General features: G+C 39.1%; 1 protein-coding gene across 1 annotated transcript in view; it reads right to left on the bottom strand.

Moving 5' to 3' along the window:
• The window catches only part of RyR (Ryanodine receptor), a 206817-nt gene that overhangs the window by 91009 nt on the left and 96344 nt on the right, over positions 1-19464 (bottom strand). Inside the window, 22 exon segments of the mRNA XM_074109940.1 lie at positions 420-556; positions 946-1057; positions 1412-1524; positions 1797-1877; positions 2190-2307; positions 5191-5290; positions 5661-5741; positions 6136-6263; positions 7313-7466; positions 8944-9093; positions 9630-9720; positions 10021-10151; positions 10501-10578; positions 11757-11967; positions 12507-12648; positions 14092-14246; positions 14587-14727; positions 15268-15458; positions 16571-16740; positions 17497-17700; positions 18592-18716; positions 19231-19400. Of these exon segments, the coding sequence (XP_073966041.1) occupies positions 420-556; positions 946-1057; positions 1412-1524; positions 1797-1877; positions 2190-2307; positions 5191-5290; positions 5661-5741; positions 6136-6263; positions 7313-7466; positions 8944-9093; positions 9630-9720; positions 10021-10151; positions 10501-10578; positions 11757-11967; positions 12507-12648; positions 14092-14246; positions 14587-14727; positions 15268-15458; positions 16571-16740; positions 17497-17700; positions 18592-18716; positions 19231-19400 (2983 nt within the window).

Below are 19464 nucleotides of genomic sequence, written 5' to 3'. Positions count from 1 at the left end.
AATCACATTCACTCTTTTTCTGCCCTCTCTAAACTGTGTGAGAGAAAGAATTGGTAAAACGATTGTGATTCCGAGTACATTAGACAATAAAGCCTCTGGTTTTGTAAAAACATTATTAACAAAAATCTAAGATCAAAACAGTGTTAAAGGGCAGAACAACAATTGCAGGTTGAAAAGTGACAAATTATATAGGTAAATCTTTTTTTATTTACATAACCTCCTGAGTTTAAGCAAAAAAAAAAATATGGCAAACTATATCAAAATAAAGTTAAAAAGTAATTTTACAGTTTGTTCTATATAAAGGACAAAATATTGCGTTGGTCGGGGTTTTACTGCGAGCGGAGCGGGATCCGGTTAGGACTTCGTTTAACTAGCAACTATGAACGGCATAAGAAAAATTTTTTTTCCAAGGTCCTTACCTTTAATGTCGTTCATGGTGAACCCACTGCGCATGATCTGATCGATATGGGCGGGCATCTGCGCGTCCGCGGCTTCTTTCATTAGCATCTGTTGGCGTTCCTTGATCTCCACCCAGCGACGGGCTTTCTCGTGTTCACTGGTGACACATTCAAATTTTAACTTCCTACGACTCAGCGTACATGAAGGGTGACACTCTTTCCCGGCCCGGATAATACCGGGATGGAAATACTGACCCTGTTTTTCGTGTACACGCCCATAGAAGCTCCTGTCAGTGTTATCCGGCCCGGGAAAGAGTGTCATTTCCTACATGTTATGAGGTCGAGTGTCACCCTACATGAACATGAGGTCGAAGCAAATGTCAACTTTTCCTAATTGCCATTAAGTTGAAAATTCTTCTATTCAAAATTTGACGCGGGATCTCAGAAGGATTAATGCATGGAAGGTTAATAAAATTCGCGTATCATGCATGACCAAAGTCATATTTCAATTTTTGTCCTATTTAGAACACGTTAAAAAAATACTTACTCGATGAACTGTGAATGACAGATGACTGGCAGAGACAGCCTCAGAAACTCCCAGTTGGCCTTTTCCATGGTTTCAAACGTGTTATGTGATATTTTCAAGCATGGGGGTGTATCTGTAAAATGAATAGGTACATTCTTTTACATTACTTTCAGTCTCAATTGTTATGTATTTGATTTCAGACAACAATAAGCAAAATAACATGATCAAGCTATTTTTACTTGAGAGGCTTGAGAGTAAGGTTTTTCTGGCCATAGTGCAACATTTTCTGAAATGATGTTTTGATAGAACACATTAAGATTTGCTTCAGAGGTAACTATGTATAATCTGCTTCTATTACAGATTTCTACTACTAATGTCTCAATACATACGTAATTCTAGTATATGCGTGTGAGATTTGTTTATTGTTATTCAGAATGATAAACAGTCATATTAGATCAGAAAACTTACGACGGTACGAGATCTTTACCTGAACCGGCGGGTATTCTGGTAACGTCAATCCTGGTGTCTATCATTTCATCCGTATTCTCAAATATAGGCTGATCTTTGGTGTACCAATGGGTAACATCTCTCTTCATGTTCCTGGGTACAGAGAATAATATAAATGAAAGGTTTAGTTATAGGCTTCAGTAAAATGTTTGTTATGAAAATGCCATAGAACAATTAAAGAAATGTGCTTTTAAAAGCACATTTTTAATTTTGTATTTGCATTATACAAAGATTTAATGTACTTTTTTAATTACGTAGTGACGCGTAATTTAAAGTTTATTGGAGACAGAATTAAGAAAACGTATTACCTTTTTTTGTTAATTACGTGTATTTTATTGATCATATTGTACTAATATTTTACTTACACGCAGAAAGGTTCGTAGCCTTCTTGTAGACCACATGTTGTGAAAAACTTCAAAGTATTAACATCTTGGCCATATGTCAACCTGGAAAAATATGTCCATTCATAGTCTTACAAGTAGTACAAGCACAGGTCAATTCAAATAACTGGCACGAATGAATTGATTGAGCAAATGACAATGTCAATGTGTGCCTCTTAAAATTATTTAATACAGGCTGAGTCAATAAGTGATAATCGTGTTTTTAGACAATCTCGTCTCATAACCACCATAACCATAATTTATGAGAACCAGCGTAGCATTTACAGTGATTACCTTGCTATATACAAACAAAGTGTACATACCCCAGAATTTTAATATCATTATTACTGCAAATAACTTCTACGCGTTTGAGTTTACCTGGCTTTCTGTCCCACTCCGAGAGTGCAAGCCGGAACAAAATTGTCCCCCTGTACGTCAGCAAACGTGGTCTCTCCACCCAGGGCATCCATTAATAACTCGCCGTTTAACGAGAAGCCTGCGTAACAAATGGTCTGTATGAGTAATCAAAATCGTCCTAAAAAAAGTACAGCAAAAATTATGTTCTTCGTAAAGTCCTCGTTATGGCGATTTGTAAATATTTCACTATATAAAAATTTTAGTGGTGTATATAGCGTAAATAGTGATAGATACCTACATAATAACAATAATAATGTCCCTGTCGTTCGCATATAGGAACAGTAAGGGCATTGCCAAGATTTTTCAAGAACTACATTGTGAACGTATACTTTGGCTAATATTATGAATATTAATACTTTAAATCAAGGGCTTCCATCCAGCCATGTGAAGAAAATTTCTATGTAAAAATCAACACCACCTTTGTATTTTTTTGAACAGAAATACAAGTTACTAGTTATTTTTTGGAATAAGAGGCAAAAATAAAAAGCTAATCTTTAATTATATTGACAGCAAATCTATTTTCAAGTTAGTATATTAGCTACCACGTCAAGCAAGGAAGAATAGTATTAGTTTCTAGTGTTATAAAAATCTAATGCACAATGATAATTAGTTTGTCAGTTAACATGTTAGATGTAATACACTAGGCAAGATTATGAACAGTGTCGCTTAAAATTGTGATCATCTTAAGTGCAGCTAAAAACAGATATTTCGGCGCGGAAATCCGAAAATTATTTTAGACTCCATTATCTCACAAACGCCTAAAATGAATTGAATGAAACTAAGCTAAAAACTATCGCGATTAAATTAACTTTCTATTTAACGCATTCAACCGTGGCAAAACATTTGGTAGTTATGAAAAAAACACAGAGACACATACATAGAACCTTAAATACCTTTTTTTGAATAGCGGGCCTGCTAAATGTTTATGATAACTTTACATTACAGCGGATACATAAAATATTTTCTTATACGATAATTTACGATATTCTTTCTACGATAATTAAATATAATTCTAGATATACAGTGAAACCGCAAGGGCTATATAGCAAGCAGCTTATTTACATGTTCAAGATCAGAAGCTTTAGCAGAAATTTTGACACTTACTAATTTTAATCTACCAAAAAAGTACACTTGCACCTGTACTACTAAAAGGACACCTACAATAATTATGTACTTTCTAAATACAATGAGAAATAACATGATTTTCTATCAACATACTTTTTATGGTTATAGCGGTAATTATTTACATTTTATCCAAATTATATCTAAAGAACACTGTTTTGATAGTGTTTTAGTAATGAATCTACCGTGCCATGTGACATGTCAGTTTAATTCTACATGGTTCTACAATGTAATTCGTGACAGTTTTAGCTGAAATAAAAATCTTTTGCTGCAAGCGAAGCAATGCGGTGGCATAAGAAAAGTAATTTCTACTAACGCATAGATGTATCTTTTGAGTTTGGGAAACTAAAACAGGGTAAATTCTTTGAGTACGAATTAGTACATAAGAGTTTTATATTGCCAATTATTAATAATCTGCAGGTAAGTTAACACTTATACCTACTTATTTTCCATTGTCCAGAAGTGACATTATTATTATATAATATGTAAGAATTATAAACAGGGACACTTTATACGTTAGTATTTGTTATTTTTCTTATGGTGGTGGTATTTTATTAGAAGCAAAATCCGGAAATAAAAATTTGGAAGCTTTTTTTTACTTGTGCGACCATGAAGTTTGGTGGGATGACTTTTTTATTTTTTAATCCATCATTAGATTTTTTTACTAGTTTCCATATACTTCCATCCCAACATTTATTAAAATCCCATGTACAGAAAAAAACCTTTTTATTTTCTTTTAAAAGAATAAAAAAATACATAAACTGTTTTCTAAGCATTGTGCAAATCAATGAAATATTTTTCTGTGTTTTTAAACCATACAGATAACGTTCTTTTTATAGGACAAAATAAAAAAAAACCAACCAAAACGACGCAGTCGCAACATCAAAACATTTCAAAACCGCATTTACTTATCGTCTTATCGATCAGATCTAGGAACACGCCGACTACGTCTCCCACCGCCCATTGCTTGCCGAACGATTCTGAACTACCGCTGTACACTTTTTCCTCCTTGAAATAACAAATAATATAACATGATATATGAGGCTAGGACCAAGAGTTTTGCTTCGAAAAACCGCAGTGTTCTTTGTAAAAAAACTAATTTTCAATATTATTTTTTCTTCGATTTGACTTACTATTATCAATTTAACGACAACTACTGATAACATGGATTTCAACATAATATTCATTGTTTTATCACAATATGACTGTACGATTAAAACCTATACTGTTGTTTTAAATCATCTTGTTTAATTGACACAAGTCTATTCTAAAAGGATGATACAAGATACTAACACCATAATAATTCTGTCCTTTGTAACAGTGGCTACACAGTAGGATATACATAAAAATATTGATAGAGGATAGAAAACAACACATAAATACATTTAAACACAAAAGGGATGTGTTGAACACTTTGGTCTTTATTAAGAACGAGTATTGTTACCACATGTTAAACATTTATTACTAACACTAAGATGCTTCTCTGACGGCAAAATGCCTGTGAATTTTGTTCTTTATAAAGGAAATTTCACCTGAATACAAGTCATTGAAAATTTTGATAAAAATAAATACCTAATAAATAACTAAAATTAATTTTACTTCAGAGTTTCATTGGCATCGGCGGTTTTATTGGCGTTATGTGTCTGCCAGACATCGGGCTACTTGGCGACGCGTCGCGAGAGCAGCAGTGGCACAGGAATGGATCGACCAAAGTATGACCACGACCACTCTGTCAAGAGTGAACGACTAAGAAGAGAGTTTATTGTCATTTCATTAGGCCAAATTTTTACAACCATTTTTAAATCAGAGAAACATCAGCGCCCCTAGTGTGGCAACTCACTAATGGTCATGTCGATGACGTCTAGGAAGCAGCCGACAATGTCGCCGACTTTGAATTGAGCGCCGAAGCTGTCGTTCGAGCCACCGTGTACTTTAACGCACTGCGTTTAATATTTCATTTAATACAAAACACAATACTTACTTAATAAGTTAATAACGTTTTCTTGCCAAAGTCAAAAAATCAATTCCAGAAAGGACACAGAAACCTATATTTTTACTTGATTCGAAAATGTGAAATTTTGAATAGCTAAGTATTCGTACCTAATATAAATCGGTATTTGAAAATTCAATTCAATATCTTCCAATAATCGGCTAATAGTAAAGTAGCCCATTAACATTCTAAATTTATAAAAGGTTACGTAATCTATAGAAATTATAATTTTTTTTTTAAAATATGTTCATCAGTCAGATTTTGCTGAAAAATCCTCAAAATTTACTCTACAAGAAAGAAATGAAAACGTTAATACTTACATTGTAACCGTCAAATGCCCAGGAGTTCTCATCTTGGCCGAGCATCATCCCGGGCGCCATATCAGCATGAGCCCAACCCACCTAGAAAATTATTGCCTTTTTAAAGAACATAAAAAAATAGATAGGTTAAAATTAAAATATCCGCAAAATAAAAGGTAAGTATTTGTTTAACAGTAGATAAAAAAATTCTGTAAATAAAAACTAAAAATAATAAGAAAGCTCTTAATATGTATGTCTGGGAATACTCTTAATATGTATGTCTGGCACTTCCAATTAATAGGCTGGATTTATTGTGACTTGAAAATACAGAGGTCCATGTAGCATTATCAGGCAGCTGTATTTCAAGCCTGTTGCCAGCAGAAATCTGTTTATTACCACATTAATTTCCAACATTGACACTTAATGACGAATATTTTAACCTTCTTAACATTAAAGTAGTTAACGCTATCGTTAATTTCTCGACCAATTTGCTTACCCGCATTGGCCCCGCCGTTAGAATCTCAAACTCGAAGTACCACTTTCCGGAACTGACAGCGTAGTTTTGTTCGGCGCGGTACGTCCGGAAGTCCGCTTGCTTCTGCTTTGAAGCTTCGAGAAGCAGCGCTGAAACGAAGTCATAAGTTATTTTTCATCGTGTTCTCAGAAAATATTATTAAAAGAGATAATGCTCGGGTCTAACTTTGTATGAAAACTAAAGATAATATTGGTGCTAAAAGTTTGATCAAATTGTTGCGACTTGTTCTTCCGATGTGGTGATTAGTTGTGGGATGGTATACCTAGTGCCATCCACGAAGACGCGTGATTTTGTCAAAATTAGCTATTAATGACATTGTAATAAGAACCACGGCACGCGTCATCGTGAATGACTCTACCTATAGGCACTTGTCTCACCGCCAGCGAGGAAACGATTGGCTATCGACTATTTTCTCGCTCAAGAAACGAACAAAAGATATAAGATCCTGTGTGAGTAAAAGAGACACATATATTAATAGTTGATCGCTGGCTGTTCACACTGTCGGCGAGAACTCGCTCTTACATCTTTTGTCGCAGCGACAAGAGCTATAAAACTCGCTGAGCTATAGATACTCGCTCAGCGATGTCAGCTTGGCGGCCGCCCCGCACGAGCGAGTCGAGTGGAGCGAGTAATCGCCCGTCGCACGCGAACACTCGCTTACAGCCGAGCGACAAAACTACACTCGCTTCTCGCTGCTCGCCCACTCGTTTCTAGTTACTCGCTCTACTCGCTTCTCGCCCATTGTCGGCGGTGGGACAAGTGCCATAATGATGTTAGATCAGTGAGAGTAAATTGGAATTAATTAATAGGAACTTTTTTTGTAGTGATATAGGTGTTGCTTATTTATTGTATTTTTTTTGGTTTTCACACAATTATTTATCTTCTCTAAGATTTTGACCACATATCCCTAAAAATGTTTTTAACTTGAACGTTTTAGAATACCATAATATTTTGACGTGCATACTTTTCTTCATTGGGAAAAATGGAAAGCTTTTGTTTTAAAAATACAATTTTTACAAAAAGTTTCACTCGATACAAAATTGTTCTTTATATAGGACATTAGGTTAAATTAGAAGACATAAAAATGTATAGCTAAATTAAACAAATTACCTACGTTACTTTGTTATTAATTAATTACCTTCATGCTGTTCCCCTGTGGGCGGATCCAAGTTATATCCATAGACGAGTAAAGTACGAACGGTCTCTGATGCGGTGTCTCGATTAGCCTTTTTAATGGCGTCGTCTACTTTTGGGTACGGGACCAAGTGGGGGGAACGGTGCATGTCTGGATCCTGTAAATTGGTAAATGCTAAATAATCATCACAAAAAAATATTCTAATTACATTGCGGCGCTCAGACAGAGATTTACATTAGACAACACATTTACTTATACATTAAAATTATTTCGATACAATACAATACAATACAATTACTCTTTATCGTACACCCAGAAATAGTAAGCGATACAGAAAGCAGGTACACAGAGAGAAAATTACAAGGTAAGCAATAGGCGACCTTATCGCTTAAGAGCGATCTCTTCCAGGCAACCTTTTTACAGAAAGAAGGATCGATTTTTCACATATAAATTTGAAAATTCAGCGAATTTATTTATTTTATAGCAGTAAATTGTTCTTCTTTGACTGTGGTATTAAATAATATAAGATATATAATTTAATACTATTACTATATTACCGATATAAGCTAACCAGATTAAAATTTTAACTTTTTAAGGCCATTCGTAAAAATAAATAGAACAAAATTTGTAACTTGTCCATGTCTAACTATTTTCCTTGTTTTTGACATAAGTTTCAAATTACGATATAAAAATTTGACATTGTCATGTCAAACATAATTGGATTTCGTAACTATAAAGCGTTACGAAAGGCATTAATTTGAAAGACTACTGAACTATTGTAAGCTGAACGGTAAAAGCATATTGAAAATCATAGCGTATGTCCTATAAAAAGTACAATTGAACGTTCATCTAAAACACATTGGATTATACTATCTCTACGAAACAAAACCTCTTTTTTGAAATTGATTAGTAATAAAAATATATTATCTTGCAAAGTTCTTCCTTCTTCATTTGGTGAATTCCACAAACGCAATGTGCTGTGACCCTCACACCTAATAATACTCAGTCGATACTAAGTGTGAGAGTCCCAGCCACTGAATTTAGGACCATTCCGCTGGCTTCCCGTTTATACTAGAAGCAGTTCCAAGGAGCTGAAAAGATCTTTTGTAGCTAGAAAGTACATTTTTATAGTCATCAAAAATTTTAGCTAATTAAACTAAAATATTTTTGCATACTTAAGGTTCTACCCACTACAGAGTATCATGCCGTGACCGTAATACGAACGTCTCAGAATGTCAAGCGCATACATGACGTGACGGTTGGTTAGGAAACGTGCTAGTGGGCACAGTGTCATGCTGTTGTTGCCATTAAGTAAGGTCATGATATGCTACGGTGTAATGGGTAGAGACCTATAAGGAGCGGCCACACCGCTTCTTAAAAAACGGTGACGGTACGGAATCGCAGTGACGCACCGTATGCGCACCGTTTTTCTTCTGCATGCTTTCCACACCGCTGCTTTATATACGTTAACAGTGCGGGAATCGCAGTGACGTGGCGTAAACGTCACGAGTTTTGTTCGGTAAAGTCGTGACGTTTACGGCACGTCACTGCGATTCCGTTTTTTAAGCAGCGGTGTGGCTGCTCCTTAAATCAAACAGCCAATTTTTTTTTACTCACGACTAGTGTCCACTCACCTCGTTGAGGCCATAAGTCCACCCCTGCTGAATGCGCTCCCTGGCCCATAGGTTGTGAGTGTTCTCCGCGAGCTGGTCGACCAGCTCGTCCATCTTCGGTGTCAGGGTGACAGCGCTCAGGTCTAGAGGTGCTGGTTTGTAGCCGTTGGACTGTCATCAAGCAAGTGTTCAGAATTGTAATAAAACCAACCTAACCGCACAGTTTTCTATAAGATGAATATTTATAAATTTCAGAAAATTTTACGGTTTCAGTGGAAAAAAAATACGGCAAACAATAATTCTGACATATTACATTACTAGCTTTTGCCCGCGGCTTCGCCTGCGTGGAATTCGGTTATCGCGCGCTGTTCCCTCGGGAACTGTGCATTTTTCCGGGATAAAAAGTAGCCTATGTCACTCTCTGGCCCATAAACTATCTCTATGCCAAAAATCACATCGATCCGTCGCTCCGTTTCGACGTGAAAGACGGACAAACATACACACTTTCGCATTTATAATATTAGTATGGATTACATTATGACTTGCGAAAATTATGTGAACTTTGGCTTGGCCCCAACCAACCGCTAAAAGATAAAAATTGTAAAAAGATGTTGTACTACTTAACCATGGGCAAATTATAAAGATAATTTCTAAGCCTTCTGCCGTTACACATAATCATTGTTAATGGATACACATTAGATACTGACCTGCATAAAAGGCTCGTTAGGCAGACGCACGTTGCGAATACGCGCCGGCGGCTTGTCCAAGCTGATGTAATAACCCAGGGCTAGGATTGTCCTGTAGGAAGAACAAATTCACTTGCTAGTAAGCTTGCATAAAATTTTGTCCTTTTTGAAGGACTTATGACGGATCAGGAGATAGTGCGCAAAGAAATATATTGTAATTTTTTTTAAGTCTACGGATTCCGATACCTATTTATTTGTTTTTTTTTTAATTATTTTTGTGTTTTTTATCAAAAGCTTTTCATCCCTAATCCAAACCATGACGTGTGTCAAACGAACTTCATAATACTAACGCCACTAGCGATATTCTACCAGTCAGTAGTCAAAACCTCACTAAATCTCAATAGTTAGTTACTTGAGTGTCTGCACAGCAAGTTGAATGTCGTAGCGTTTCTCAGCAGCTGGCAATCGCTCGAACGGTACCAGACACGGATGTATCTTATGCAGGTCCTCGCGCTGGTCTCCATACAACCAACCGGCTTCGATCTAAGGAGAAATAACACAATTTCACCAAAAATATCCATCGTCATCGTCAAAGGCGGCTACTCGTCATCTAGCGAAACAGCACATCTACAGATAGTTCAACTCAGTTGTGCGCACGGTCCTATGTGTGCGTGCGCTTGTAAATATACAACTTTCATTTGTGTTGCAGTGACGCGGCAGTCGTCGTCCGAGCAAGACTTGTCACGCACACAAAGTCACTGTATATTTACAAGCGCACGCATACATAGGGCCGCGCGCACAACTGAGTTGAACTATCTGTACCTATTCATTTTAGCAATTATTTCACCTAAAAATACAAATGTGATAATATCGGTCTTACATCTATTCTTACCTTATTCATTGCCCACATTTCATGAATGTTTTCAGCCAGTTTGTCTCTGATCTGCTCCACGTAAGATGGCAACGTAATCTAAAAAAGAAATAATTAGTTAATCTTTCTTGTTTTTTATTTACAAAGAAATGTATGTGGAAAGAAGCCTTTGACAGGTGGTTTTGTACAGTCACCAGCACCAATATCTGACACAACAAGCGTGCATAAATATCTGATATGACTCCATTTCTAGGGCCGGAAGGACGTGTCACATATTTTTGCACGCTCCGCTGTGGCAGATATTAATGCTGGTGACTGTACCTACTGTAACGCATGCATTTACTCAGGTTATGGTGGCAAGTAGACAAAGTTTTTAAAAATGGCCAGATTGTCCACCACCCAAATGATCCGCCAGTAAACGGTTATGTCGAAAGCTACAACAGAGCATTCAAAATCGTTCTATTATTTACATGCTACTTATGGCCGGTCTTTTTTCTATCTGTTTTTTCTTTGTCTTTCATTTTTTTTCTCTTTTCGCTTTGTACTTGACGCCTAGTGATTATGTAGACTAAAAGGCCCCTCGAACGGCTTGAAGTCTTCTTGGCAACATCATCATCATCATCATCATATCAGCTGAATGACGTCAACTATTCGACTTAGGCCTTCCCCATAAACCTCCAATTACTTCGGTTCGAAGCGGCCCGCATCCAAATCATCCATCCATCTTAGCAACTAGACTGGACTTAATAGTTCAGATAATTCTCACTAGGGTCATTGATAAATTTACACATTTAGAGAGGAGGGGGGTTTGTGACACAGGAGAAAAATAATTGCAATTTTTGTAACAATATGTCTGACAAGAAAAAAAGCCGCGGTGGCCTAGTGGTTTGACTTATCGCCTCTGAAGCAGAGGACCGTGGGTTCAAACCCCGGCTCGCACCTCTGAGTTTTTCAAAACTCATGTGCGGAATTAATTTGAAATTTACCACGAGCTTTACGGTGAAGGAAAACATCGTGAGGAAACCTGCACAAACCTGCGAAGCAATTCAATGGTGTGTGTGTGGAGTTCCCAATCCGCATTGGGCCCGCGGTGGCCCAAGCCCTCTTGTTCTGAGAGGAGGCCTGTGCCCAGCAGTGGGCCATTTATATATTGCGACACAGTAGCAAAATAATTGCAATTTTCATAGCAATATGTGTGACAAGAGGGGGTACTAAAAGCAGTCAAAATTGCTGTGGCGTACTAAGGATGTCCTCTAGATGGCGCCACAAATCCTTACCAGTGTCGTATCCACAGGCGTTGGCACAAAAGCGGTGTCATCCTGCAATAACGGCGGGCCTGCGAGCGCGCGCTTGGCCAGGTTGCCGAAGTAAAAGCAGGGCTCCAAGCTGAGCACTTGTTGGGGGTTGAGGGACTCCACGAGGGGGGAGTAGCCCTCCGGCGCTGCGTAGCGGAGCCGCCCGTGCTCGCCGCCGAGGAGGAATCGGCAACTGATAAAAAATGGTCTAAAAAAAGCTGCATAAACTATAGTGCTGGGAACGAAATAGAACGACACATTTCTCCTACAATGATGACACTAGACATCTATGCTGTAGCCCTCATTTTGGATCTTTTTATACACACATGTTCACATCACTGTATCCCTGTTTGTCATTATTATTATTTTTTCGTGCTTCGACTGGGGCAGAGGAACTGGTCCACACATACCAGCGTTGTTGTACATACATAACGTATAGCAACACATGCTGAGTGGATTTTGTTTGTATTATTTTGATTGTGTATCGTATTATCTAAATTTAAGTTATTTGAAAATGTCACATATCGTTAATAGTATTCAGTATTCAGTATATTTATTTCCATAAAAATTTACATTGTGTCGGAAAATATATATCTATAAGCATAGCATAGCAAAAGTAGCTCAGTTATGCGAAAAGAATCGAAATTTAAGGCCATGGGGCTTCCATGACCATGACCATGGGGTCAGAGGCATCCTGTAGATTAATATCATAAAAATATCAATAATAAATACCTGAGTTTACTCGAACAGCTGATAACAGGGAAGAACATTCCTTCCAAGTTGAAGTTTGTGAAAGAGCCGGTGACCCTTACGCCGTTGAACATAAAGTTGATAATCGGCACTGTCAGGTCCAACGCACAGCCGATTACGTCACCTAAAAAACACACATGCAGGTAATTGATTTTATGATGATCAGGCTCGTTTTTTAAAGCTCGCTAAATTTTACCGCTCGGGATTGCGTTCCATTCTTCTGGTTCCATTATTTTGAACATGAAACTACCGTGAGACTCATTTTAAATGATAACAAAAAGATAAATCACGTCTAAAATCGAGTTTAGTAGTGCGCGTGTTGCAGCAGCCACCGAGTCCCGTTGCTCCCAGAACAAGGGTTACGGATTAGCCCGAAACATGTCCAGCTAAACTCGCTTTCAGACGTGAGTTATCCGTTTTGCCTCGCTCCGCTCACCACTAGAGCTGTGCTGTGCGAGAACATGTAAATTAAGCGTTTCTATTGGTTCATGAGAAATACATCTCCACACATCTCTGGTGGAAACACAGCCTTAAGTCGTCTTACAAGCGAACTACAGCTACCTTTCAGGTTCTGCCTTTTCGCAGAATTATTGTAAGCCAACTGTTTCATTGTCCAACTTTTTTTTCAGTGTATTTTCTTATGCTTATAGAACACAGTAGGTTAGGTTAGGTTTGTTCTATGAAAGTTCCGGAAAAAAAAGATTTAGAGTAAACCTCCACCAATAACGAATTCCAGCACGATTGGTTCTTTTAAAAATAAATTTAAGAAATATCTTCTACATGTGCAGAAAAGTCGCACTCAGTCAGTTCGTACAGTGCTACATCCTTATCCTAATAATAAGTAATAATATATGCTATATGCTGTGTTGTTTGTGTATATTACATACTGAAATGTTATTTTCTTTAACACCACACCTCTTGCTTTGTGTTAAAACACTTCAGCTTAAAACTTCGGCTTGGTCCTAGTTTGTGTGTGGGAAACATTTCTATGTTTATTAATTTGTAATTATTTTTGTGTCAGTATTTTTTTATTCGACTGGATGGCAAACGGGCAAGTGGGTCTCCTGATGGTAAGAGATCACCACTGCCCATAAACATCTGCAACACCAGGGGTATTGCAGATGCGTTGCCAACCTAGAGGCCTAAGATGGGATACCTCAAGTGCCAGTAATCTCACCGGCTGTCTTACTCTCCACGCCGAAATACAACAGTGCAAGCACTGCTGCTTCACGGCAGGAATTGAATTATTATTGTGTAACGAGTGGAGCTGTCGTGTAGCTCATATTTTGGGCTCTACAGCAAATCATTGCTTCGCCCACTGTGTAGCAACACATGCTGAGTGGAGACCCTTTTCGGTGACCACTAGTGTCACCACCATGACGATGTATTTAGTTGTATTTTATAGCTCTATTGTCTAACTTAAGTTAAATTAAGTGTTTGGTGGTGGTACTGTTGGAGCCGTAAATAAACCACTTTTCTTTCTTTCTTTCTTTCAAAATCTTGGCAAATGAAACAGGCAAATGAAAAATTTTGGAAATGCGAGTTGGGAAGAGGCAGAGAACCCTACCTTTTCTAATATACGGCTCGTCGGCGTAATTCTTGTTGACCGCGGTCTTCCGTCCGCCGGACCACAGGTGGGCCCCGTCGAAACCAAACGAATAGAGGTCGTCGCCCACTCCGTTGCCCCCCCACTTCTCGCCGCCACCCGGGTACGGTACGTACCTTTAAAAAAGTTTTTGTCAAAATTTCATACATATCTCCACGAGTCCCCGAGATAAAAGGGTGTTGACAGACAGACGGACGGACAGACCGACAAAAAGTGATCATTATAAGGGTTCCGTTTTTTTTTTGAGGTAGGGGACCCTAAAAACAACGAAATCGATCTATCCGTTTGAGAGCTATGATGCCACAGACAAACAGACCGACAGAGATTGGCGTCAAATTTATAACACCCCTCTTTTTACGTAGGAGATTAAAAAGGGTACCTTACCTAGATAGGTATTAGCAATTGGTCACCAAATTTTTAAAAATCATTTACAAGTAAAATCAAGTGTATACTTACCCAGCAGTGTTGGCCCATCCGATCCTCAGATGTGGCATCATGTGTGTAGTCTTCTCTATGTGGTCCATGGTGACTTCGAAATACCATTTCTGGTACACAGCGGAGCCTTCCACGCGCCCGACGAAGATGTTTGGACGTACACTGAAAAAAAAATACAGTTCAATATATAAATCGTTTAATGACTTAAGACTAGCCTGTTACTCGTTTATCGCTATCCTGCGGGAACTATGCTACATATTTTATGGGATAAAAACTTCTACTAAGGCCGCCTACTGCTTACATTGGAAAATCTCCATATACCTGTGTTTTCTGTACTGCTCAGTTTACTATGTGTTGATGTTTAATAAAGAATACCTATTCGTATTGTATCCCACGGTGTGGTACTGATAAAACCAAATAAATCTCTCCCTTTCTTTCTATTTCTATTTGCATCCGTCAGCCGCCAATATCATTATCATACCTACCTGGCCGTATAGCACGGAGAATAGATGGCCGTTGGGGCCGAAAGGTTCTCGAGTGGAGACCGAGGATCGGCAAGCGCAGGGTAGGACGTCCAACGTGATAGACGGACGACCTGGTTAAAGTCGGTGGTTCACGGTGGATGCAAGCCGCTTCCAACCGAAGTCTGTGGGGGAGGCCTATGTCTATCAGCGGATGATGATGGTGACGATGATGACCTACCTGGAGACGTGGTCGACCAGAGCAGTCTGCAGCAGCAGATTCTTCCCTGGCAGCAGATAGTCGCAGATGTTGTTTTGCGAGGAGCGCACCGCCACTCCGTTACCCACGCACAGGGAACACAGCACGTCCAGCACTTTGGGGTCGCGCCCGTGCTTCTCCAGTAGGGATATTATCACTTTTATGTGTTCATCCTGCGAAATAGAGTTATGTTTTATAGCTAGGTACATACATACATAAAATCACGCCTCTTTCCCAACGGGGTAGGCAGAGACTACATCCTTCCATTTGCTACGGTCCTGGCATACAACTCTCGCATCGCATGCATGTCGGGTTAGAGTACTCCTGACCCGACCTTTGTTCAGAACGTCCTCGATTTGATCGTGGTACGTTCGTCTAGGTCTTTCTCTTCAACCGTTCCCATTATCGCTCGTCTTATAAATCTACCTAGTCAATCTGTCTGTCAATTCATTCTCTTAACATGCCCAAACCATCCAAGCATCCCTTTCTCAATCCGTGTGAACCTTCATTTACACCACAGCGTTCCCTTATCGCTCTATTTCTAATTCTGTCACTCAATTTCCCACCTAACATACTTCTTAACGCTCTCATTTCTACCGCATTTTACAGGTACAACTATTAATAGGGCCTACATACGCTACAAGAAATCAGATCAGGATTTTTTCGAACTTCGAACGGTAGCGTGTATCGTATCGTGTGTGTGAGAAAACTGTATAGTTTGTACGATTTTTTATAGCTAGCTAGTTTAGTTATAAAATGATGCCATCTCATGATATCCCTAGGAATTCCCCGACCAGGCGGTTTTTTTTTTATTCGACTGGATGGTAAACGAGCAAGTGGGTCTCCTGATGGTAAGAGATCACCACCGCCCATAAACATCTGCAACACCAGGCAATACCCCTGCCAACCTAGAGGCCTAAGATGGGATACCTCAAGTGCTAGTAATTTCAACGGCTGTCTTACTCTCCACGCCGTAACACAACAGTGCAAGCACTGCTGCTTCACGGCAGGATTAGCGAGCAAGATGGTGGTAGCAATCCGGGCGGACCTCGCACAAGGTCCTACCACCTACGTATATATCTATATATACATATATTCATGCAAAATTACAGCTTTCTACCACGGACAGATCGACATGGTCAAACTGTCAGGGTTCCGTTTTTAGCATTTTGGTCCTGGATTTTACAATTGAACGACAATCTGTCCAACGGTATAAAATAGTCCTAAGTGCGATTATGTTTGTGACGACACGACTAAAAACTCTCATTCACCATCCATTACTCACCCGCATCATGTTGAGCGCTTCAGGCGAGTCAATCAGCACGCAATGGAGCACGTCGAGCATGCCCGTACCTTCTCCCGACGCCTGCGAGCCGAGACGCGAGAACAGCCAGTTGAGCCGGTTCGAGTTGGCGAACTGGGCACAGTTGGTATGGTTGCCCTTGATTATGGCAGCTGAGGGAGAAACATTAAATGAAACGAAAAGGAAAAAAGTTCATTCGGGGCACAGACAAATAATAGATATAAAATAAAAATACAAGATACTAACTAATACTTTAGTGCAACACAGCGTTGCAGATTGCCGCAACATAATGCTGTGGGGCCCAATTTATACTAAGATTGGTTTTTTGGAATCTTTTTGTATTTTTTATTTCAATTCCAATTTTTTTTTTAATGGAGTGCCGAAAAAGTTTCTCGATGAGTACTACGGGATAGATGTCGCTAGCATTTGCTTAAGTTGTAAATAAGAAACAAACAAGCTGAGATATGAGGTGCATAGGGGAAATTCGTGTCGGTACCGTTGACCAACAAGTGGTGTAGCGGTATATCACGCGGTACGGAATACCGAGGACCTGGGTGATGGTCTTATGAATCTGGCTTTTTTGTGCATCTATTTTTCAGTTTGTATTTTCAATCCAATTTATACTATTCGAAGTTTTATTTTATTTTATTATATTTTCCTAACTTGTTTTTTTGTATATCGAATATGTGTAAATAAATGTGTCTCTCTCTCTCTCTCAGAAGAAAAGGCAAACTTTACGCCCTTCTGGCAATGAGGGTTTTTCGACAGGCGAAACATCGCTAGATGGCGTTAGTATCGTGACGTTTCAGTCTTGCTTGCGATTGGCTCATTTAGATATTTATCCAATCACAAGCGTGACAGAAATGTCAAACGGACCGGGATCCGGGAAAAACGCTCATTGGACTTACCCAACAACTGATACAGGTATCCAGAGATCATCTCCCAGCTCTGTCCGGACTCGTCTCCCGCGAGGAACCCAGCCAGGAACCCCTGGGACGTGATGACGTTGATCTTGTCGATAGCCTCCAGGATCAGGTTGAGGATGCCTTCCTCCTGGAACAGGTCCTGCCGGTTGCGGAGGGCGCGGAACTTGTTCTGCTTCTCTTCGTGTTCTGAGGATTATGTCAAACATTCATACATACCACTAGTAATGTGAAAGTTTGCAAGTATGCTTGTTGCGTACTAAATCGATTCTATCGATATAGCAACACAAGATAAAAATTGATATTTTTATACTTTTTCATTGTTGGCAACATTTGCCTCTTTTTTTGTGCGTGCTACTGACTATCCATACTTACTAATAATAATGCGAAATCCGCTTTCACGCCGTAACGGAGCGACGGATCGACTATTTTTGGCGACATAGGCTACTTTTTTAGAAAAAGTTCAGCGCGCGATAAGATACTAAAAGCTAGTTCATAATAATATGCTACGATAAGCTACTACGACGACTTTAGAAAGTCACTAGATACTAAAATATTTTTTTCTAGAAAAAGATGAAACGCATACTTCATTAGTTTTTTTTTCAACAGATATTGATGTTTTTTACTTCATTACTTTTATTGACCAGTTTTGTATCACGTACTACCTAAGTTGTTTAATTTATATTCCATGCAGATTCCCTAACAGCTTTAAAAACATAAATATGGGAGCGGGCGGTACGAACTTTGCTTATTTTTGCTGACAAGGAAGAGGGGTGAATGAAAAACTACTAAAATTCTGCTTACGTGATACTTGAATGACCTTAGGCGCAAGCCACACAGAAGAGACGTGGGACGGGGTCGCGTCGCAGTCGCAGCGCCCCTTAAATCAGTTTTCATTATAAATGTATAGAAACGTCGCGATCCAAAGCAGACAGGAGAGACGAGGCGGAGACGCACTCGCCCCGTCTCCGTCCCGTCTGCGACCCTTTCCCACGTCTCTTCAGTGTGGCTTGCGCCTTACACAAAACAAGGATGGTAAGAGGAGTCAGAGGACTTCTCAGTCACTCAAACTTAACTTACCCATATCTTCGTCGGGTTGCGCGAAGTAGTTGATCAGGTCTTCGAGGCACATCACCATCTCGCCGAGATTCACCGAAGCGAAGAACATGGAGTGGCGGCGGTTGCCCTGCAGCGTTTCAAGGCCACTGGAAGAGTATTTTAATAATACTTGTTACAATTTACTACAATCTACTAGCGAGGCTACTTTGGTGATTTTTCAATCCCTTCACCTCCACTTAATTGGGTAGTGTCTTAGGTAATTTTTTTTTGTGTCCGTCATGTCGTGTGTGAGCATATTACACATGTATTTTTTCTTTAATCAACCAAACAAAAAATTACAAAGATAAGCGCGTCAAAGTTCGGAACGTCACGCCGTGTTAAGTGTCACACGGTGTGACGTCACATGGACCTTTTACTGGCTATCTTATTATTTTTTTGTTTAATTTACGAAAGAAAAATACACGTCCAATATATTTTAATCTATTAGTCTAGCAACTGACAGACTAATTAGATTTTTGTAGGACAGTAACCTATTAAAAACAAATTAAACTTTCGATATCTCTAGAATCTAATTTCAACGGAGAAAGTCCGTTAGAAACTCATGAACAGCCTGAATGACTACGTTTTATTCAACAACCTTTAACTAAAGCCAAAACTCACTTGATGAACTTGGTGAACAGCGAGGAACATTTCCTGATGACGCGAGCCGTTCTCGACTCCTCCTCCTGGGACCTCGAGAAGTCCAGACCGTCGTCCATCTTGCCTTCTTCGTGAAGTATAGCTTGCTTCTCTTCCACTTTGCCTACGCCTTTCTTCTTTGTCTCGTAAGACTGAAAGTAGAGATGAAAAAATCAGCAATGTTTTACATTTAATAGAAGTTTCACAAAACCGCCG

The sequence above is a fragment of the Choristoneura fumiferana genome, chromosome 29, assembly GCF_025370935.1.
Source record: "Choristoneura fumiferana chromosome 29, NRCan_CFum_1, whole genome shotgun sequence".
Lineage (NCBI taxonomy): Eukaryota > Metazoa > Arthropoda > Insecta > Lepidoptera > Tortricidae > Choristoneura > Choristoneura fumiferana.
This window is presented reverse-complemented; position numbering and strand designations above follow the sequence as displayed.